The 25,290-nt window shown below is 36.7% G+C and overlaps 1 protein-coding gene across 1 annotated transcript; it reads left to right on the forward strand.

The window, feature by feature from the left end:
• Window positions 1–1,295: 1,295 nt before the first annotated feature.
• On the forward strand, window positions 1,296–9,940 carry LOC120336231 (beta-2-glycoprotein 1-like). Its single transcript, XM_078119973.1, has 8 exons — window positions 1,296–1,608; window positions 1,989–2,111; window positions 7,132–7,323; window positions 7,784–7,981; window positions 8,417–8,773; window positions 8,990–9,163; window positions 9,591–9,722; window positions 9,804–9,940. Exons 1-8 carry the CDS (start codon window positions 1,296–1,298, stop codon window positions 9,815–9,817), a joined length of 1,503 nt encoding a protein of 500 aa, XP_077976099.1. The 3' UTR covers window positions 9,818–9,940.
• The last annotated feature ends 15,350 nt before the right edge of the window (window positions 9,941–25,290 follow it).

Here is a 25,290-nt window from a genome sequence, read left to right on the forward strand (position 1 = left end):
CGGATTGCAATTCAGATCATGTTCTGCTATCTAGCAGAATACGACTGAAGCTGAAGAAGATCGATCGCAAGAAATTAATCGCACAAAGACAAATCAGACTGCTAAAAGCCGATAATGACACGAGAAATGGTTTCTCTCAGTGTGTGAAGGAGCGCAGTATGCGAAGAATAAAGATACGGCGAGATGCGACTGGACCTTCCTAAAGACAGCAATAGAAAAGGCCTCAGAAGAGTGGTTGCCGCGCACACGCTGTAATGTAAAGAAAAAGTGGATTACACAAGAAATACTTGATAGGATGGAAATAAGGAGGTTGTTAAAAACGATCCAAATAAATACCACGAGTTTCCCACAAATATTGCAGCATAGTGCTATGCTTCAACAGCCGAGTGCAACGATGAAGAGATCGACGGTCTTTATGATCAGTTAGACTTGGCGATGAAACAATGCGAAGCAAATGGTTTCTCTCAGTGTGTGAAGGAGCGCAGTATGCGAAGAATAAATATACGGCGAGATGCGAATGGACCTTTCTAAAGACAGCAATAGAAAAGGCCTCAGAAGAGTGGTTGCCGCACACACGCTGCAATGTAAAGAAAAAGTGGTTGACACAAGAAATACTTGATAGGATGGATATAAGGAGGTTGTTAAAAAACGATCCAAATAAATACCACGAGTTAGACCGGCATATCCGAACGACGTGTAAACACGCAAAAGAGCAGTACCTGACGGAATGCTGTGTGGAAATTGAGGAACTGGAGAAAAAGGATGTCCAAGTCATGCGCGAGAAAGTGCGAGAGGGAACGCATAGAAAGGTAAAGAATCAGATTATATGTATCGGAGATGCAGATGGCTCAATACTGATGGAAGACGAGTGTTTTTTATGAGCCGATGGACTGAATACATCAAAGATCTCTATGGGGACGATGGAAGAGAGGGGAAGCCAAAAATAAAGAAAACTAGAATATCGGTTGGAAACCGGAGACTTATTGATCGCAGGTTAGGGATCCCCCAAAGCAGTGGTCTTACTTCATAGTGACACCGTGTGTCCCATCACTAATTGATTAATAACTCGCTAATTATAAGACATAATTCATCCAAAATCAATAGGCTTCTGATCCGAGCTATGATGAATGCACATGCAAAATTTGGAGCAGATTCAACCTTGCTTCCGTGAGATATCGCGTGCATCTAACACACAGACATACAGACAAATACCTATCAACATACTTACCGATCTTAAGATCGATAAGTAACAATGAAAGGTCGCGAAGTCAACCCGGCGGAAATCAAAAAGAAAAATGAAACGCGGAAAGGCAGGTGAAAAAGACATCATCTTATTTTGGCATATCGATGTTTTGGGTCTATTTGTTGTTGCAAAACTGACAGAAATAGCGAACCAAGATTTCACGGTCGAGGTTCCGGAAGAAATGTTGGAATCTGTTTTCGTAACACTTTCAAAGAAGGCAGGTGCAATTGATTGCGAAGACCATCGAACGATCAGTCTCGTGAGCCATGTCACAAAAATCATCTTTCGCGTAATACTAAATCGAATAAATGATACGATCAGACAGAATTTATCGAAGGAGCAGTTCGGATACAGGCCAGGAAAAGGTACTAGGAATGTCGTATTCTGTTTGAGGTCGCTAGTAGAGAAATGCTTCCAAAAACAAAAAGCCCTGTACATTTGTTTCATCGATTATGTGAAGGCATTTGATTGCGTCAAACACGGGGAGTTGATAAGAATGTTGGAGTACTGGAGATTAAAGGGAAAGACCTTCAATTGATTGCAAATTTGTACTAGGATCAGGAAGCGGCAGTGAAACTACATGGCACAATCGGTGAATCGGTGGAAATTCAGAAGGGTGTCCGCCAAGGGTGTGTGCTATCACCTGATCTGTTCAATCTGTATAGTGAAACTGATCTGTCGAAATTGACGACAAAGCCAGGTGTACAGATTGGTGATAGGAACTACAATAACCTCATTTATGCAGATGACACTGCCATGATTGCTGATTTGGAGGAAATACGGCAAGAAGTACTGGTTATAGCAGCCAAAGAAAGTCTGAAACTGGGGCTGTCAATTAACTGTCAGAAAACATTTTCAATTATCTGCAGTAAGAACACTCAGATATCTCGTTGTCATCTATCAGTGAATGGAACTGCGATACGCCAGAAGGAAAGCTTCACCTACTTGGGAAGCATGATTACATCAGATGGTCGATAAAAATCAGATATCAAATGCAGAATAGCAGTCGCGAAGAAAACGTTTATGAATATGAAAAGTGTTATGTGTGCACGAAATCTGAGTTGGCACAAAGGAAAGGCAGATAAGGTGTTACGTCTGGTCAGTTCTGACATACGATTGTGAGTCTTGGACCATCAACAAGCCGATGCGAGAACGTTTAGAGGCAGCTGAGATGTGGTTCTATCGACGAACGCTTCGAATTTCTTCGACAGAGAAAGAAACAAGGTAGGAAAGCCAGAGGTAGGCCAAGATTAAGATTGCTAGACTGGATGTGCAGGCCAATAGGTGTCAACAATACCATCGGACTCAGAGAGACCATGATTTCATCTACGGCATGAACATGCCACGATACTAGAAGAAGATGAAGTACGGTAACTCCAAGGAAGACTAGACCTAGCATAATATGTCACAAACAACGATATTTTCTTGCTTGTATGAAAGGTTTATGATTCATTTAATGACGATTCTTGATTATTCAGCAGACTTATACTACTATACAGGCTACCACATATTTGATTCAGAAAATAATAGCTGTTTCTGTAATGCACGTTTGTGTGAAAAGGGGAAAATAAAAAATTTCACTGATGTAAGATGGTCTAAATTCATAGAGTCGACAAGAACCTGGGAAACAATGATAAGTTATGCCGGAGTTGAAAGAAAGTAGCATTGGAAGCGCTTGAGAGGTGAGAATTCAAGTTTTATACCGACTGTTGATGTTTTAAAAACATTTTATTGCGGCCTGCATAGTGATTGAGATTTTTCCAGGAAAAACTAAAATAGTATGATGTCAACTATGAGTTTTATCGTGTTATTTAACATCAAGAGTCCAGTACAACAGACTGTAAAACAATATGCTGTCTAAAGATCAGCAAACAAACCAACGCAAAATAAGGCCGAACATCGAGTCTCTCACCGCTACAAAACGGTGCCAAATATCCAACACAAGTAAACGAATATGTTTCATGTCTCGCTTGGTGTAAGATTCAAGGGTAATTTCAACAAATATATTCAGATTTACTTTGTTAATTTTTTTATTACAATTTTGTATATACTTTGTTAGTTTGTGGCCCGTGTCGTCAAAAAATTTCAAAAAGTGGCCCGCGTCATATTCTGAGTAGGAGTATAGGCTATACTTTACGTAGCCTACAATAATGCAAAATGATTAATACTTATTTCGAGAGTGTTTTAGAGAATTGGTGCTCATAAACTTTACATGTTGAAACCATTTTTTTATTAAAATATTCAGCAACGTGCCGCTTACAATTACTGATAGCAACCTTTAGCCTAGTACAGGGGTGGGCAACTAGCCCACCAACGAGCCCATTTATTTGGCACGCCAGCGAGGCTTCGGAAACGAGATCATTCTCCATCAGATAGGAAATTTCAAAACATTGGACTATCTGATGACACTAGATGTTCATTTATCCATAATCGTTTGTAAACAATCCGTTATTCTTTTAAAATCTCTTGTCGTCCTTTCGTGACATGTGACAAACAAATATATGATGACGTAACAAATGGGTGAGCTCTCGAAATTGTTTGTCGAGAAGGGCGCGGCATTCATTTAGGTACAATATTACGTAATATAGTTCGTCTGAGCCATCTTTTTTCTTGAAGTTGTGTAGTTCATTTTGGATAGAGTTGCACTTGCTAACGTACCATTATCAATTGATTTCGAAAGAAATACACTTAAGCGATTAGGGAAGGGAATACAATAGAGAAGTGCTGACAACGACCTATTGTGTGATGGGATGCCATTACCAAGAATTCTTCGTGTCTTGAAAACTTGCGACTGCATTACTCTCAATGTATTTTCATCTGCATATGCTTGTGAATTTATGTTCTCAGTTGTGAACTTTAGGTCGAGAGGGGTAGCCCAAAATATGAAGCCGGTAGTTCGTGTCATTCTTTGAAAGTTACAAAGTGTAAACCCAACGTAAAATCTCTATCAACTGTAATGCAGAAGTCTCACGTATATAGAATAAGACAAGTAATAAAATCTATTTGTTGGACTGATATTTTCCTGAATAGTGAATCTGTCTGTACACGTTTAAAAGGTTTATTAATGTGTATTTTTTTTTTGAAGTAGCAACACGAATAAAAATAAGAACACGAATAAGAATAATATAATATATTAGGAATAAGAAGCGAATAAGAATAATAAGAACACGAATAAAAATAAATAAAGAACACAGACAATGACGACGAAAAGATCGGGAAAATGAAAAAAACCTAGAGAAAGGTTTATAGCAAACGCCGTGAGCAGCGTTTATTCCCATTCACCCACACGCATACTAGTGGAAGAACACAGCACTCAAATCTTACTGAAACGAAAAAATTCCATTTAAGAATAAATAAAAAAAAACAGCATACATGAACAGAAGAAAATGAAATTCAAGGCCGAAGCTTATTTGTAAATGATTTTGGTACAAAGAGTACAAAAACAATCATATATAAGTTATGTAAGGATGTCTGTGCCAAAATGCAAATCCCAATATTAGCATCTAAATTGAGATTAGCTGTGGTTTTTTTTAGTAAACAAACGAAGCTAACAAGCAAACAACAAACCTAAAAGCTTGAAAAGTTGTTTTGGGCGTTGCTACTTGTTTGAAACAAAATCGGATCTTCATCCGACGATTCTGGCCGATTAAGAAAATTGGTTGACGCCCATTGGCCTGAACTAAGAGTTTTGTACTGGTTTGAATCCCGTGGGGGACAATTATATCACAAAATTTTGATCCGATAATAAGCTCATGGAGATGATGTAAGTCTATAGGGTTTTTATTGTTGTTACCGTATGTATGAAAAAAAAATCGATTTTCTGATTACCTACTAGATCCATTGCTTTGATTTTCATTGGTAAAGATTGTATTTACAATTGAGGATATAACACTTTATTATTTCAAAACTCTCTGTGGGCACTATGTGATTCGATTCCACTTCGAAATTTGGTGTGGTGACCTCATCAAAATGAATAAAAATTATTTGTGGCGGTTCTGTGAGCCTACAATTTTTCAAATATACCAATTCTTCATACAATGAGTGTAGAAAAAAGGTGACCGAGATAAACTGGGAGAAAACCAGTGGTGGAATTCAAATTTTCTGTCAGCCGGTTCCTTCACAAAAGTCATATTTTTTAGGCGGTTGTGTTACTAACAGAACATTGACAGTAACCAGTAATGATATCCGGTTCGCTGATCTCATAAAATTCCGTGAGACGGTTCTATAGAACCACTGCGAACCGGTTGAATCCCACCACTGGAGAAAACGGAAACCACAGTATCTGGTGTGTTTTCAAGTAATATCTGTCACGAAAGAATATAATTTTAAATGACATTACAAAACGAGAAAAGATGCCGAAAATACCACGATATTATCGGAAAGCATGCTATATATAGTTTCCTTGAAAAACTGATTAAAACGGTAAACTCTCATTCTTAAATAAGTGAGTAAACTCGCGATGTTTTGATCATTTTTTGGCTTTTTTAGGACTGCGGACCGCAAGACATCTTCAAGAGTTTTTGCGGCCATTCAACCTCGCAACTTTGGGCCTTCCTGATTTAATTTAATCCCATTTCATCTACTGTACCTTAATCGGCCGAACGTCAAATGTACTCAAATAAAATTTAACGCCAATAGGCACATGCAAAATCATTTTAATAATATGGCTTTCGTTTTAAAACTTTGATAAACTTCAATAATATATATAAACAATTCGATGTCTTTGGTTTCATTATAATAATGAGTAATGTATAATGATGAGTAAGTTTTTAATAACGTAAGACTTCGTTTCAAGAATTTCGCAATCTAAAATCAAATTTTTTTCTCAGTATATAATTATTAATACCTATTTTATTAATTTATATTGGCTTTCGCAGGATTACGAATTGTTGTTCCCACAACCGGGAATCTTTGGTCAAAATCACATTTTTATTATTAGCGGTTTCGATTTCTGTGTAATCTTGTATTACCACACAGAACAAATTCCGGCGAATCAGCAAACAATCGATCGTTCCAGCAAAGACATTACTCCACGGCGTTACAAAAAATAAGCTATGTGGACATTGCTACATCTGGTTTTTATTTTTCGGTTTAATATCTGCTATTGCTAAACTTAAAAAATAATATTGATCACTTCAATGTAACACAAAAATACTATAACTACAAATCGCGATTGAATTTACTTTTGCATTTACCTATTAATTTTGTAAGCGCATTCTAGATTGTATTCTAATTCAGATTGCTTATTATTTTATTCAAGTTCCTTAAAAATTAATATTCAATATCATTTAAAAATTAAAAAATATTTGAAGAGAAGAATACTAAGGATATCGGTTTTGTCATTACATTCCAATATTTATTTAGTTCAAAGTTTCCCAACCAGGAAGGAATTACTCCCCAGCAAGTATTTTGATGTTCTTGGAAGGAAATACAAACTGTATTTAGCGTAGTTTCACAATTATTGTTTAGTTATTTAGCATTATGGCAATACGTTTTATTGATAACTTATTGCCAAAAGTGTAGCACTAGTTACGGACCTTGAAAGATGAACAAAAAAATAGAAACAGAGTTCTTTATGTATATTGGAGAATAGGGGGGAATAAAGAATTCCTAAATAGACAAAGGAAGAATTCATCGAAAATGATTGAGAATCACTTATTTAATTGCATACAAAACGAAAGTTATAGTAAGATGTTTAGGTTGCTTTTACTGGTAAGCAGACACAATGAAATGATGACTCAATGATTTTTTTTAGTTTAAACAGGCAGGCAGCATTTGGCTGCAAAATATGGAAACAAAAAGTTGTGAACAGACATCACGTCACCTTGAAGCATGACACATCAGCGAAAGAAAAAGGTGAAAATTGCTGATATCATTTTTGACTTCAGGCCATGTCAGATACTTTTTCGAAGAAAAAAAATGGTGGCAGAAAAACGTTAAATACCGTGGATTTACAACTGACGACACATTTCCTTACATCTTCTTCTTACCTCCACACGGTTTGAAAGAATACAAGAAAATGAGTAAATTATCCATCGCCGTGTTTCTGGCAATTATCGGCGTATCCCTTGCTGCCGGTGGTAAGTACACGGCATTTGCCGTTTTATTTTATCTGATTAATTTTCAAACAAATATTTAAAAGTCAGAATAACATGGGCCTACACACGAGAGAAGTGAAGTCCCTAAAATTAGAGACACAAGCTGCCAAGAAGGGGGCAGCTAAAAAGCGATAAGTAAATAATTAGAGATCAATTAAGCTCATTGATATCTCTACAAATATTATTGAAAAAAAATAGCAATTTATTAAGATGAGAAAATTTGCTCGAAGACAACTCACGTACAATAACTCAGAAGTAAAGGATACTAGTCTCTGAGCAAAGTTACAGACATTCACAAACGTGCCAACCGCTACCGAAACTATAAAGAATTATGGCGGTGAATTAGTTAATATCGATTAGTTTTTCCGAATTTGGACTATTTCATTTTGATATTTATCTTGTGACCAAGCGCTTTTTATATTCACGAAACTTCGGCTTGCAGGTTGCTGGATTCCAAAGATCACGTATGGGTCATGCGAACCTGATGATATGGTTGATTACATGCCAAGGAGTTTCATCCCATATGGAACAGTTGTGAAATGTCACTGTAAAATCGGTTATAAATGGACTGAAGAATCGAATTCATACGAGTGTACTTATTCCGGATGGAAACTAGAAACATTTGGAAAATGCGTCAAAAGTGAGTGTATTTACACATCATAAGTATTATTTGTCACATTCCTACCTCTGGTTTCTCTATTAAAAGCAATGATATAATCATTTTTATATATTTCCTTTATCGTTTGCAACCTAATTACAAATACAACGGGTAGATATAATATTAATTATATTGAATTTTTTCGGCCGATGGCCGTATTGTGTACAAGTCATACTGATTGGAGTGTTGTTTTATAATTGTTTTGAATTTTGCTTATTAATAGCAACCAAATGCCATCCACCACCACAACCTTCAAAAGGTTTCGACTCACCTGTTCCGAATTCCAAATGTTGAATATCTGAATATTTTAACCTCAATGCTAAAACACCTAATTACACAATTCATAATAACTATTTCCGTCGCTTATTGCAAGTTTTAAAAACTCGAACAAAACTGCTAACTAATTTTTTTTTGCAGTAACATGTCCTTACAGGAAACCACCGAAAAACGGTGACGTGACTCCATCCCAAAAACGATACTTCGTAAATCAAGAGATCGAATTCAGCTGCCGACGCGGGTATAGTCTCAGTGGTAACTCAAAAGACGAGTGCAAATTAGATGGAGAATGGGCGATCAACAATCCTGTATATTGCCTAAAACAATGCCAAGTTGAAAAGTTGGCGCCATACGTCACCTATAGTCCTGAAGCTAAATATCACGATCAAGGAACAGTAATACAATTCGAGTGTGAGAAAAAACACTACCACCTTGTCGGAGAGGAAAAAGCTAAATGTTCAGAAGGCGGAAGTTGGGATACAAAATTTCCAATTTGCGGTAAGAAATGCAAAATTTTGAAGTAACATAATATAGATGTAATAATATCTACTGGATTGATTTATGGGGTTCTTCCAAAGTATTAAAGGTCGTAGATGGACGTAATACACAAATTTTATTATTGTTCTTAATAAAAAATTACCATACCACATTTTTACCACAAACTTCTATTATATGTGAATTGTGTCTGATCATGGGTATATATATATGTCCTAGTTCGAAAGTGCTATACACCTGAGATCGAAAATGGTGGAGTTGAAGATGAGAAAGATTTCTACTTGGCAAAAGAATATATTGAATATTTCTGCAATGATGGCTATGCTCTGGATGGAGAGGATGAAGGTCAATGCTTAGGCAATGGGGAATGGAGCCACGTCCCAACTTGCAAAGGTATATTCATTAAGTAAATATCAGCGGTTGGTTTGCTGTTGCGTGCTCTCGAAATGGCCAATGATAAGACTCTCGTTACACATCGATTTAGGTTTCACGTTTCATCAAGGGTGTGCAACTTTTTCCCACTGTAATCCGGTTTACAAACTACACAAAACTTCAGCAATACAATTTATTATTATTATGTAGTTATTCATCCGCAACAAAACGCCTAAAATTTGGAATTATGCAACTCAGTTACACCCACACTGTGTCTTTCACGTCCAGACTGTTCTGCTAATTTTAAATATCGTATAAGCGAGAAGCTTTTCTTTTTCGCGGTTGTTGGCCCTCAATCCCCAGCATCAGGTTCATAATGCTAAAATATCCACGAACAAATCCCGCAACCAAAAGTTTGTGCTTATAACATCATATTATTGTACTTTAGAAATAATTCGTGACGATTCCTGCAAAGGACGTTGTGGAAAAAAAGACGACTACTTCGAATACCCATGTCAATGTCACTATAGGTGTGAGAAAGAGTACAATTGCTGCTCTGACTATCGCAAACAATGTAAACGTAAGTTTTATCACTCAAATTGCTTAAAATACAAACTTCTCGTGGAAATGGTAACGATAATGGAATTTTCCAATTTTTCAGATATTCTTTATTAACTGCAACAGAAGCCAATAAAGATGGACACTCATCAGACGACACACTGGAATCTTGGAATTAACGTTACGATAAATTGTCGAATGTTCACTATATTATATGTTATATTAATAAAACTTCAGCAATATACAGTTTTATATCAAAATTAAGGTCAGAATACCGATATGTTTTGTGCAAAGACCTATACCTTAAAAGGGCATTGGTTCTCAAAGTGGGGTCCTCTGTCGCCTAGAGCAGAGGTCACCAAACTTTTTTGACCGCGGGCCGGGTATGACTCAAATTGTGTTGAAACGGGCCGGATGAATATTTTTGTCAATGCAATACAATAAATTTACAAATGTTGGGAATATCGCAGAATATAGATCGAGGACATCCTAGGAAAAAAATTAACAAGATTTCTGTATCTAGACAATTATCCTGAGTTTAGCTGTTATCAAAACGTTGCCGTCATGAATTAGAAATGTTACAAAATCCGCGGCGAAAAATGTACGCATCACGTCTGCTCGTAAATATATGCTACTACGGTCTGCTAAGTACCGTTACGCCGAGTTGAAATACCTCTCATAAAAACGACTACCTGCTGTAGCTTGGAATTCTATGAAATTTTGACATAATTTAGATAAAATAAACAACTATTATCTGGTATTTGATTTTTTTCATTAGCGCATAAATTTCCCAACATTCGACGCTTTTAAAAATTACGCTCCAGTTATACGTAGTGCAAATTAATGATATTGTCTATAGACACCAATAAAATGTATGTGGACGTGTGTATTTCTTTCCTAACTTGATACAATTTTTATGAAGTTCGTACAATCAGCACATCGTTAATTATTACCCACAATGAACCCCTGTCAAACTATCATGCACAACTCCAGCGTTTATTTGCGACGATCTTTCGGCGGTGTCAATGACCGTTGCCAGAATAAAATTCTGAAATAGTCTCAATATACCATAGATGCGACGCACATCGAAAGATTAGTGATTGATATGTGTTATTTTTCCATATTTAGTTCAGTTCTTATCAAAAAAGTAATACAATCATTATGGAAAAAATTGGCCTGTCGGGCGGTACTAAAATTACGATATCTCCGTTATTTCTTGACCGTTTATTATAAACTTGGTATTGTTTTCTATTTTTACTCAGATCTTCAGATCTTTCCACTGGAGCAGTTTTTATTTAAATCGGATGGACTTCAATTTTTTTGTAACATACCTACATGAATATTCGCATTAAAGCAGTACAAAAGTTAGTGTGGCGTTTGAAATTGGAGCAGTACGCGAGGGATAACAGTACTGCACAAAATGCACATTCGACGTTTATTTTAGCACAAAAAACAAACAGTTTTGTCGAAAGCACGCGCCACGAGTGTAGAAGTGTATCGCAGAAAACGTTACGTACTGGTAGCATTCAAAGTCGCAAAAACGAAGTTTTATTTACAACCACGACTGAAAATCTGTCAGGGTGACGAAAGTGTCTGAGCGGACGCGGAAAGGCCTATTATTACGTCACTTTTTTGCATCTTGCCGATTGGCCAATGTTACGAAAAAAACAAAGACGACGATGCTCGTGAAAATCTCCCTTGGAAAAAAATTTAGCCATTTTTGTGTGTTATTGCGGACCGGATAAAATGACGCCGCGGGCCGGATGAAATGACGTCGCGGGCCGGATCCGGCCCGCGGGCCGTAGTTTGGTGACCCCTGGCCTAGAGGTACGCGAAGCGATTTTGGGAGGACCGCGAACTAACCGACCGACACAGAAGCACTGCTGTGATGGCTTTCATACGAAAGAGTGCTGAAAAACGTTTTAGTATTTTTTGTAAAAAATAAACAATTTTCTACGAGAAGTAAAACATGATTTACACAAAAAACTCCTCCGATACTTGTTTTCTGGCGCTTGCCTCTGACACTCTACTCGATATTAAAAATAAAATCCGAAATAGAATGGTAATAAGACATGATACAAGAGTTGTAATGACCCTCAAAATATAACCTCAAAATAGATGAACTGGTGGAAGCCAAGCAATTGCACTCATCCTATTAAAATTTACAAACGACATACAATAAAACAATGCTTGATATAACGTGTTCATATTCTGAATGCTTTAGTGCAGTGGTTCCCCCAAACTATGGGTCGCAACCCCGGATGGGGTTGCGTGAAGATTTTCCGGGGTCGCCTTTTTTGATCATGTTACATTCTAATACGTTGTTGACCCGCTGGTACGCGAATTGGATTTATTGCCAAGTCTGCGAGAAATTCCTCAGAAAAATCGCAGGGGTCCATTAAAATTTTTTTTTTTAAAAAGTTTGAGAACCACTGGTCTAGAGTATAATCGAAAACTCGATTGGCTGGTGAAGTATTAAATTATCCTAGATCAAATAAATTCACTTTTTTTTTATCCTCGTATAGATGATGGCTCCTGTGATTGGCTCGCTCGCGTTACCAATTACATTTGCAATAATAAGATAAAGAATAGATATTTGAAAAGAACAACTACATTGAATGAGACAGATAGAAATGAAAAGAAAGCAAAACTAAAACATAATCATGAAAATTACATTTCTTCCGGATTCACGGCACGAGAGATTCTAAGTTAGAGCTCAAATCCGTTGTGCCTGGTATGTGAAAGAGTCGTGCAATAGTGCCATGATGAGTAGTGTCCAAGATTAACTGGCGTGGCTGACATATTTCGACATATAAACAAGCTGAACACGCGAATGCAAGGCTGAGATGAAAATCTTATTACAGGAACTGCGAATTGTATAAATTTTATTCAAACGTAGCTTACAGCTTTGGCAAAATGTATGAAAAATGGCAAGTTTGACAAGTATTCCTAGACCTAAAATTGCAAACAAAAATGTCAATAGAGTTCCTCATCGCTGTTCGATTAAGGTTCTAATTGTTGCAGCAGTGCCATTCATTACCTGATTCTCCACACCAATCCGAGTTAGTTTGGCCTCACCTTCCCCATGCTAGCCAAGATTCAAGAAACTATACAAAAAACATTGAATTCAACTTCCGAGATTCATTGCTCGCTGTATTTCTGAAAACTTCAACACCTCCAACATCATATCAGAATTTGTACCACTAAGCCCAGGTATTGCGTATTATTCAATCTTTAAAAGAACCTAAAGACAAACTAACAATGAACAAGGAGTCTCAAACTTTTCAATCTCTCTCTCCCGAATTGCCAGAAAAGGGTAGATAATGAATTGCGATCCCAAAACAAAATATAATCATTGTCTGGAAGAACGGACTCTAAATCCTGAGAACAATCTTTGGTATATATGCCACTAAGCATGCGGAAAACCAGGATAGACGCTCCGGCATTGAAAACCTAGAATTACACGGGATGCAACCGCTAGCCAACGAGGACATCGACAAACTTGTACTCGAAATCTCTTATCTAACAAAAGTGAAAATTCAACCAAGTGACATTCCTTGTAGTCATTGTTTTACGACTAGCAAATATAAAAACAACCCGCTTGGGAATACGCATCAATAAGTATAAAAAATTACAAATCTGATAAAGTTTCCAAATTGGATTATATGTTTTCTGACAAGAGGGCCTTTTTTTCCTCAGATAAAGATGCGACCGTGCGTTTTTACCTCCCTCGTTTACGAGTTCAACGCACGGGTCGTTCGTCTCTCCTCAGTATGGGTTCTCATCTTTCTCTCTTTTATCCCTATGTGCAACTGGTCTACCACGCCGCAAGTCTCTGCACCTTCATTCGGATACACGCGATAAAAATATTATAAAAATGCATTTTTTTTTAATGTAGTTGTAAAATGGACGTGTTCAAATTTTAGCTGCTCCTTATGAGTTTTGGCGTTTCCTGCCTTGATATTGCTACGTTACTGAAAATTTAGCATATATAGGCTATCGGTAGATACTATGCCACAGTCAAATACGTATCTCTCCTCTCATGTTCGGTCTTCATCAGCAAATTTCGTGTGTTAATAATTTCCTAAAAAATCCGATTGGCATAAATTATTGTGCGTTCTGACTTCATGTTTTATATTATCAATAATTAGATTTCTCCCGTGATGCAACGACGGTAATATTGGTGATGACGGAATTGAAGAAGAAGATTGAATGTTCAACCATAAAGATTACAGTCATGTGCCAAATGCTGGCAAAATAATGGTGTATTACAAGGCCAGGTACAATCAGCCACTGATATCTAAGGATATGTTAAAGAACCTCTCCATCGACTTAATTTGCGGTCGGGGTTATTCAAGATATACAAGCACACAATCTTATCCATTTTGGTTGCTTCGTTTGAGGAAAGGATTGAAGCACATATGATACACCGAATTAAAAGTTTATGGCTTTCAATAAAATTTTTCACTAAAAAAATCTCAAAATCAGTCTGCATGTTCCTTGATTATTAATTAAAACATTCAAAACCCTATGGGGGTATGGTGTACTTTTGTGGACCGACTGTGGCCCACTGGGCTGTAATATTGAAGGGTTATGATGAAAAATGTGTCTGTGATACAATAAAAGTGGGAAATCACTAATATATAGGACCCATTTATAAATGGTATGTATAGGGATTGACCAAGGGCGGCCAATGTCCAATGTTAAACAATTTCATGGATGCCATATTGGGAAAACGCGAAACAATGGAGTATTATGGAAAATTTTCGTCGTGTTGTTCGAATCGAATAAGTCAGCTGGTATAAGAGCTGGTAGAATAAAGCCGAAAGGTGGATTTTAAAGCTTTAAGCTATCTAAATATATAACTCAATTTAGACCCAAAAAATTATCTAATGCGTTAAATTTGGTCAGATATACTTTATAGTTTTACGCCGATTTGACGCTGTATAATGCCGACGCAATAATCCTGCAATGTCATTTGTTTTTTTAGCACAGTTCAAACTGAGCAGTCGGGCATTATGAAGCTTGACAGACCAAAAATGTTAAACTGAAATAAAAAGGCCATTGAAGGGAACTTGAGTCGGCCGGTAACTTCGTCGAATAAATACAACTTTCCATCTGTAACATCATAGGGAAGGCCATTGTCAAATAGTCAATTATGACGAATAGAATGGCCAACTTACTTCGGAAGCAACTCGGAACCGGTATACTTGTCTTCAAAGACAATTTAATGTTCTATAAATTTAATCTTGAAAACATGATAGAATATCATCATGTTCGGCTAAGATTCTCCTTCAAAACACGAGCTTCAAATCTTTCTACCTAAAATATTCGTGAAAATAATAGGTATGTTTCAATATTTATGTGCGAACTCCTCAAAAGGCGCCGTGTTAGATGGCCGAGAACAATAGGCACAAGATGACGTCCATTGACTGAGCGTTGCCTCGCTTGTGTATACGCTTTTCTTAAAAAAAATCTACGGAACTGTTCTTACTTGTTACAATGAACTGTTGTTTGAGAAAAATTTCCCACAAATATTCGATAAAATTCAAAACATTCTTGTAATTTGAGATGAGAACCCTAACTTTGCCTGGAAAAATTTGCGTAGTCAAATGTTTTGTCCTTTCGCAACTTTTGAATTTTTGTAGTGTATTGCTAGTGGACGACTTGCCACACACATTTTTAAAATCTGTCATTCATATAATTTCCAATTATAACTTACGGATTATAGGAATCCCCCATGGAAGAAGATTGAATTAGGTTATTTAGGTCAGGGCTTCCCAAACTAGGGGCCGCGGCCCCGCAAAGGGCCGCGAAACGAATTTCAGGGGCCGCAAAGAAAGCACTAATTTTACACAAGTACTTCATATAAAAAATGAGACAGTGTCTTTAAATATTTTTTTCGAAAAAAAAAAATTAAAAGTAGAGAATTACGAGATTTTGAATATACAAAATATGAAACTGTTTATAAATAACACATTTTTTTTTTTATCTAAAATACCTTCTAAACATATATTATTACCCATTTAACACGAGTAGGAAAATTTTCTTGTTATCGACTAGGTAAAAAAAAAAATTCCTATCATATGGAGTGAGCCCATATTAAAATATTTTTTAAAATTCAGGCTAGGTCTTATTTTCAGGGAAATCCGGTAGAACCACCGCGCTTGCATAACAATGCCGGCTTTAATCGTTAAGCCTTCGGTTTAATTTGAAAGCAGCCTTTTTTCGTGTAGGTGCGTCGTGAGTTTTTTCCCTGATAATTTGGCCCCACACGAACCGCTGCCTTGCGCTAAATTTGATCATTAAGAGTGAGTAACAACGCCGGAGAGGGATCATGCAGTCGGTGGCCAGACATCGTAATTCATTTTCATTTGGACCTGCATTAACAAACATTAGGCCACGACTGGACTTGTTATGCCGCGAAAAGAATTCGTACCCATCACACCGAATAATCGAGTAACCTTAATCTGAGTAAATGTGTGTTTGTTTTTGTTATTGAATGAGCCTACCAAAAGCTCCGAATAAACTATGTAAATTAGAATCAAAAATGCATATATCGAACGGTTTAGCATTATTAACTTGAACAGGGGCCGCGAAAAATGTTAATATATTGAAAAGAGCCGCGAGCTCAAAAGTTTGGGAAGCCCTGAATTAGGTGATACATTGATATCCTTGCTAAAAAGGGATTTGAATTGAAACTCCTATTTTATGAAAAGTACTCAAATGTTTTAAAAAACTGGTACTATTGTAAAGAAACTTTGTTTGATTATAAAATATTAAATTATCATAACCCTCCACTATGGTACAATGAAAAAATTGTTTATGGAAGAAAGTCATTTTTTATACAATCATGGTATAATAAAGGTCTTTTACTGTTTAAACATTTAATTGATGACAATGATTTGTTTACTTATTTTAAATTGTGTGAAAAATATGGCATTAAAATATATCGTCAGTTGAACCAAAAACAGTTTATGCCACCAATAAAAGTAGAAGAAATGTGGAATATTGATTTAAATGTACATTACAATATTATTAGGAGTAAATGCTATACTATTGTTTATTTTTGCACCATTGAGACAGAACTCCGGTCCTTTCACATTAAACTATTCCACAGGGCAATTGCCCTAAATATTGTTTTATATGGTTTTAATTTAGTGCCTTCAAATTTATGTGATTTTTGCAATGTATCTGTTGAGAACATCAATCATTTTTTTTTAATGTAATTATTCACCAATATTCTGGGAACAGTTGAACCAATGGATGTTCACAAAAAGTGGTAGTTATTTCTCCTTCACCAAATTGAAATGTTTATTAGGCTATTGTAGATTTTTCTTTTAACCAGATTTGTATTGTGACCTGCTTGTCGGGCGATTCTATTTATATGAATGTTAAATTGGTAAAAGAAAGTCATTGTTCAAATATTTTTCAAAATTAATTGACACTATCCGAGAGAACGAAAGAGAATTAGCATTGAAAAATGGAAAAAATGTCAAACATAACAAAAAATGGAGAATTTTTGTAGTATAATCAGTGTAATAATGCAATATTATATGTGTTTATCATGATGAGCTATTGTTATTGATAAGATATTTTATTGCAATTTTGTTTTATTTTATAAAAACCTCAATAAAAAAATATATACGCTTTGGGATTGACAACAAGAAGACAAAACAAGAACTGTCTGAAAAGTTGAACTTCATGTATTCTGCTGAATTTGATTTATTGTTTCATTCGATAATATAACCTCAGATTCTACAAATTTTTGAAGGTGAATTTTTCTCAACTTTTTTCAGAAAAGAAAAATTATTGAATATTTCTAATTTTTTACATTTTCGTGGTAGTTTGCACACTCACCAAAATTTTGAAAAACAAAATTAGTATGTATCACTTTCTCCTATCTGAATATGCAAGATGGGATGTTTTTATTGATGTATCTAATTTCGTTGGCAATTTTACAATTACTAAACGTGCGTAAAAAGTTTCATGATATATGTTTCTTTAATATAGTAATTACAATATTTAGCTAAATTGGGTATAGTTCATCTATTCCCCAATTTTCACAAAATTTATCCTTCATATGATTCATTGTTATACAATTCATCAACATTTGTTGTCCAATATCAAAGTGTATCTTATTACGCTCAATATTTATGAGTATACATATCAAATATGGGAAAAGTATGGGAGAAGTTGGTCACGCGGGACAAGTTTGACACGCGGGTTAAGTTGGACAAGAGGGGTACGTGGGACGTGGAACCATTTTTCTGTTTCTAGAACTTTCTATAAAGCAGGCACCAACAATGCAAATTTTATTAGTTTTCAACATATTCTCCATGAATTGGAATTGACTTCTTACCATTGATGCAATGTATCGAGAGCTTCTGTTTTATTTTATTGCGTGTGTTCGTTTGTGTTTTCTGTCTTTGAGGAATCATTGTATTGCCTATTGCATTTTCACCTATATGTGAAATGTGTTATTACAAACATCATCATAGAGCAAAAGCTCAGTTTCTTTTTTAGGAAAATCATCTTCCACAGTATGTTCTTTCTGAGCAGATATCTTCGTTTATCAACTTGACTTACCAAACCTAGTTTCAGACGCTATAGTACTAGTAGATTTATTACTATTTCACTAGGCTACAAGATGTATATAAATATGCTACCAAGTCCAAGAAAATAGGTCGTATTTTACCCCTCAAGTAGCCACAGAATGTGAAAAAAGATCATTGAAATATAGCGGTGTCCAGGTCTGGGGCATTGTACCACCCAAAATCAAAAATTGTTCAGCGTATACTTTCAATAAAAATATGAAAAAGTTCTTGTTGTCCAAGTACCTTAATTCGTATAATTCTGCTTAATATACTGTAATTGCCTTTTTATGCTGCTAAAAGTTATTGTGTTATAAGTGACGAACTACATATTACTTACATATCTAATTGTGGATCATGCATCAATATTCAAGTTCTCTTTCAAGTATGTATAAATACCTATTACTGTTGGTAGCCTTTTCATTAATTAATAAACTTTTTATATTGTTAGCATTCATTGTGTAATAAGTGATGAATTGCTTTATCTATTACATATTTAATTTTGGATCCTACATTAATATTCCATTTCTGTTTTAAATATGTATAAATCTTTATGAATGTTGGTAGCCACTAGCCACTATACAGTGATTGTCACTGTATTTTCCATGCTTCCATTTTGTAAATTAATTTTATAACCTTTTTATATTGTTTAAATTCATTGTGTAATAAGTGATGAAACTGCATTATCAATTACATATTTAATTGTGATTCACACTTTAATATTCTCTTTCTATTTCAAGTATGTATGAATCTTTATGAATGTTGGTAGCCACTATACAGTATTCAGTGATTGTCACTGTAATTTTAATGCTTCCGTTTCGTAAACTAATTTATTACCCTTTTTATATTGTTAGAATTCATTGTGTAATAAGTGAATTGCATATTTAATTGTGTGCCATACATTAATATTCCAGTTCTTCCTCAAGTATGTATGAATACTAATGAATGATGATGGCCTTTATGTAAGTTACATTGAAGTAAGATGGCCTGGCGCGGGAAAGATGGTTTTCGATGGAATGACATTTTTTTTACAATGGTACCAATAACCAACGGGTACGAGAAAGGTGTAGGAATGTTTCTGGATCCAAAAACGGATAAGTATCTTGCTGGCTTTTAGTGCATCTCTGAACGACATATGCTGATTCGACTCCGTGACAAACCATTTGATACAGTGGCGATCCAGTGCTATGCTTCAACAGCCGAGTGCAACGATGAAGAGATCGACGGTCTTTATGATCAGTTAGACTTGGCGATGAAACAATGCGAAGCGACTTCAACGCAAAGGTTGGATGTACCAAAGACGGCGAAGCAGTTAGTCGATTCGGACTAGGTGTGCGAAATGAGCGGTGGGATCGTCTGGTTGAGTGGTGCAGGACGAACAATATGATTGTCACGAACACGTTATTTCAACATCATCACAGGAACACTTACACCTGGAAGAGTCCGGGGGACGGTTGCAGTAATTAGATAGATTTCATCTTGGTTAAGAAGCGATTTAAAAATGCGATTCAAAGAGTTCGATCCTATCCGAGTGCGGATTGCAATTCAGATCATGTTCTGCTATCTAGCAGAATACGACTGAAGCTGAAGAAGATCGATCGCAAGAAACTAATCGCACAAAGACAAATCAGACTGCTAAAAGCCGATAATGACACGAGAAATGGTTTCTCTCAGTGTGTGAAGGAGCGCAGTATGCGAAGAATAAAGATACGGCGAGATGCGACTGGACCTTCCTAAAGACAGCAATAGAAAAGGCCTCAGAAGAGTGGTTGCCGCGCACACGCTGCAATGTAAAGAAAAAGTGGATTACACAAGAAATACTTGATAGGATGGAAATAAGGTGGTTGTTAAAAAACGATCCAAATAAATACCACGAGTTTCCCACAAATATTGCAGCATAGTGCTATGCTTCAACAGCCGAGTGCAACGATGAAGAGATCGACGGTCTTTATGATCAGTTAGACTTGGCGATGAAACAATGCGAAGCGACTTCAACGCAAAGGTTGGATGTACCAAAGACGGCGAAGCAGTTAGTCGATTCGGACTAGGTGTGCGAAATGAGCGGTGGGATCGTCTGGTTGAGTGGTGCAGGACGAACAATATGATTGTCACGAACACGTTATTTCAACATCATCACAGGAACACTTACACCTGGAAGAGTCCGGGGGACGGTTGCAGTAATTAGATAGTTTTCATCTTGGTTAAGAAGCGATTTAAAAATGCGATTCAAAGAGTTCGATCCTATCCGAGTGCGGATTGCAATTCAGATCATGTTCTGCTATCTAGCAGAATACGACTGAAGCTGAAGAAGATCGATCGCAAGAAACTAATCGCACAAAGACAAATCAGACTGCTAAAAGCCGATAATGACACGAGAAATGGTTTCTCTCAGTGTGTGAAGGAGCGCAGTATGCGAAGAATAAAGATACGGCGAGATGCGACTGGACCTTCCTAAAGACAGCAATAGAAAAGGCCTCAGAAGAGTGGTTGCCGCGCACACGCTGCAATGTAAAGAAAAAGTGGATTACACAAGAAATACTTGATAGGATGGAAATAAGGAGGTTGTTAAAAAACGATCCAAATAAATACCACGAGTTTCCCACAAATATTGCAGCATAGTGCTATGCTTCAACAGCCGAGTGCAACGATGAAGAGATCGACGGTCTTTATGATCAGTTAGACTTGGCGATGAAACAATGCGAAGCAAATGGTTTCTCTCAGTGTGTGAAGTAGCGCAGTATGCGAAGAATAAATATACGGCGAGATGCGACTGGACCTTTCTAAAGACAGCAATAGAAAAGGCCTCAGAAGAGTGGTTGCCGCACACACGCTGCAATATAAAGAAAAAGTGGATGACACAAGAAATACTTGATACGATGGAAATAAGGAGGTTGTTAAAAAACGATCCAAATAAATACCACGAGTTAGACCGGCATATCCGAACGACGTGTAAACACGCAAAAGAGCAGTACCTGACGGAATGCTGTGTTGAAATTGAGGAACTGGAGAAAAAGGATGTCCAAGTCATGCGCGAGAAAGTGCGAGAGGGAACGCATAGAAAGGTAAAGAATCAGATTATATGTATCGGAGATGCAGATGGCTCAATACTGATGGAAGACGAGTGTTTTTTATGAGCCGATGGACTGAATACATCAAAGATCTCTATGGGGACGATGGAAGAGAGGGGAAGCCAAAAATAAAGAAAACTAGAATATCGGTTGGAAACCGGAGACTTATTGATCGCAGGTTAGGGATCCCCCAAAGCAGTGGTCTTACTTCATAGTGACACCGTGTGTCCCATCACTAATTGATTAATAACTCGCTAATTATAAGACATAATTCATCCAAAATCAATAGGCTTCTGATCCGAGCTATGACGAATGCACATGCAAAATTTGGAGCAGATTCAACTTTGCTTCCGTGAGATATCGCGTGCATCTAACACACAGACATACAGACAAATACCTATCAACATACTTACCGATCTTAAGATCGATAAGTAAGAATGAAAGGTCGCGAAGTCAACCCGGCGGAAATCAAAAAGGCTATGAAGAAAATGGAACGCGAAAAGGCAGGTGAAAAAGACATCATCTTATTTGGGCATATCGATGTTTTGGGTCTATTTGGTGTTGCAAAACTGACAGAAATAGCGAACCAAGATTTCACGGTCGAGGTTCCGGAAGAAATGTTGGAATCTGTTTTCGTAACACTTTCAAAGAAGGCAGGTGCAATTGATTGCGAAGACCATCGAACGATCAGTCTCGTGAGCCATGTCACAAAAATCATCTTTCGCGTAATACTAAATCGAATAAATGATACGATCAGACAGAATTTATCGAAGGAGCAGTTCGGATACAGGCCAGGAAAAGGTACTAGGAATGTCGTATTCTGTTTGAGGTCGCTAGTAGAGAAATGCTTCCAAAAACAAAAAGCCCTGTACATTTGTTTCATCGATTATGTGAAGGCATTTGATTGCGTCAAACACGGGGAGTTGATAAGAATGTTAGAGTACTGGAGATTAATGGGAAAGACCTTCAATTGATTGCAAATTTGTACTAGGATCAGGAAGCGGCAGTGAAACTACATGGCACAATCGCTGAATCGGTGGAAATTCAGAAGGGTGTCCGCCAAGGGTGTGTGCTATCACCTGATCTGTTCAATCTGTATAGTGAAACTGATCTGTCGAAATTGACGACAAAGCCAGGTGTACAGATTGGTGATAGGAACTACAATAACCTCATTTATGCAGATGACACTGCCATGATTGCTGATTTGGAGGAAATACGGCAAGAAGTACTGGTTATAGCAGCCAAAGAAAGTCTGAAACTGGGGCTGTCAATTAACTGTCAGAAAACATTTTCAATTATCTGCAGTAAGAACACTCAGATATCTCGTTGTCATCTATCAGTGAATGGAACTGCGATACGCCAGAAGGAAAGCTTCACCTACTTGGGAAGCATGATTACATCAGATGGTCGATAAAAATCAGATATCAAATGCAGAATAGCAGTCGCGAAGAAAACGTTTATGAATATGAAAAGTGTTATGTGTGCACGAAATCTGAGTTGGCACAAAGGAAAGGCAGATAAGGTGTTACGTCTGGTCAGTTCTGACATACGATTGTGAGTCTTGGACCATCAACAAGCCGATGCGAGAACGTTTAGAGGCAGCTGAGATGTGGTTCTATCGACGAACGCTTCGAATTTCTTGGACAGAGAAAGAAACAAGGTAGGAAAGCCAGAGGTAGGCCAAGATTAAGATTGCTAGACTGGATGTGCAGGCCAATAGGTGTCAACAATACCATCGGACTCAGAGAGACCATGATTTCATCTACGGCATGAACATGCCACGATACTAGAAGAAGATGAAGTACGGTAACTCCAAGGAAGACTACACCTAGCATAATATGTCACAAACAACGATATTTTTTTGCTTGTATGAAAGGTTTATGATTCATTTAATGACGATTCTTGATTATTCAGCAGACTTATACTACTATATAGGCTACAACATATTTGATTCAGAAAATAATAGCTGTTTTTGTAATGCACGTTTGTGTGAAAAGGGGAAAATAAAAAATTTCACTGATGTAAGATGGTCTAAATTCATAGAGACGACAAGAACCTGGGAAACAATGATAAGTTATGCCGGAGTTGAAAGAAAGTAGCATTGGAAGCGCTTGAGAGGTGAGAAATCAAGTTTTATACCGACTGTTGATGTTTTAAAAACATTTTATTGCGGCCTGCATAGTGATTGAGATTTTTCCAGGAAAAACTAAAATAGTATGATGTCAACTATGAGTTTTATCGTGTTATTTAACATCAAGAGTCCAGTACAACAGACTGTAAAACAAAATGCTGTCTATGCTGTCTGAAGATCAGCAAACAAACCAACGCAAAATAAGGCCGAACATCGAGTCTCTCACCGCTACAAAACGGTGCCAAATATCCAACACAAGTAAACGAATATGTTTCATGTCTCGCTTGGTGTAAGATTCAAGGGCAATTTCAACAAATATATTCAGATTTACTTTGTTAATTTTTTTATTACAATTTTGTATATACTTTGTTAGTTTGTGGCCCGTGTCGTCAAAAAATTTCAAAAAGGGGCCCGCGATATATTCTGATCTGAGTTGGAGTATAGGCTATACTTTACGTAGCCTACTATAATGCAAAATGATTAATACTTATTTTGAGAGTGTTTTAGAGAATTGGTGCTCATAAACTTTACATGTTAAAACCATTTTTTTATTAAAATATTCAGCAACGTGCCGCTTACAATTACTGATAGCAACCTTTAGCCTAGTACAGGGGTGGGCAACTAGCCCACCAACGAGCCCATTTATTTGGCACGCCAGCGAGGCTTCGGAAACGAGATCATTCTCCATCAGATAGGAAATTTCAAAACATTGGACTATCTGATGACACTAGATGTTCATTTATCCATAATCGTTTGTAAACAATCCGTTATTCTTTTAAAATCTCTTGTCGTCCTTTCGTGACATGTGACAAACAAATATATGATGACGTAACAAATTGGTGAGCTCTCGAAATTGTTTGTCGAGAAGGGCGCGGCATTCATTTAGGTACAATATTACGTAATATAGTTCGTCTGGGCCATTTTTTTTTCTTGAAGTTGTGCAGTTCATTTTGGATAGAGTTGCACTTGCTAACGTACCATTATCAATTGATTTCGAAAGAAATACACTTAAGCGATTAGGGAAGGGAATACAATAGAGAAGTGCTGACAACGACCTATTGTGTGATGGGATGCCATTACCAAGAATTCTTCGTGTCTAAAAAACTTGCGACTGCATTACTCTCAATGTATTTTCATCTGCATATGCTTGTGAATTTATGTTCTCAGTTGTGAACTTTAGGTCGAAAGGGGTAGCCCAAAATATGAAGCCGGTAGTTCGTGTCATTCTTTGAAAGTTACAAAGTGTAAACCCAACGTAAAATCTCTATCAACTGTAATGCAGAAGTCTCACGTATATAGAATAAGACAAGTAATAAAATCTATTTGTTGGACTGATATTTTCCTGAATAGTGCATCTGTCTGTACACGTTTAAAAGGTTTATTAATGTGTATTTTTGCTTTGAAGTAGCAACACGAATAAAAATAAGAACACGAATAAGAATAATATAATATATTAAGAATGAGAAGCGAATAAGAATAATAGGAACACGAATAAAAATAAATAAAGAACACAGACAATGACGACGAAAAGATCGGGAAAATGAAAAAAAACTAGAGAAAGGTTTATAGCAAACGCCGTGAGCAGCGTTTATGTCCATTAACCCACACGCATACTAGTGGAAGAACACAGCACTCAAATCTTACTGAAACGAAAAAATTCCATTTAAGAATAAATAAAAAAAACAGCATACATGAACAGAAGAAAATGAAATTCAAGGCCGAAGCTTATTTGTAAATGATTTGGTACAAAGAGTACAAAAACAATCATATATAAGTTATGTAAGGATGTCTGTGCCA

This window comes from Styela clava, chromosome 2 (assembly GCF_964204865.1).
Source record: "Styela clava chromosome 2, kaStyClav1.hap1.2, whole genome shotgun sequence".
NCBI classification, from domain to species: Eukaryota; Metazoa; Chordata; class Ascidiacea; order Stolidobranchia; family Styelidae; genus Styela; species Styela clava.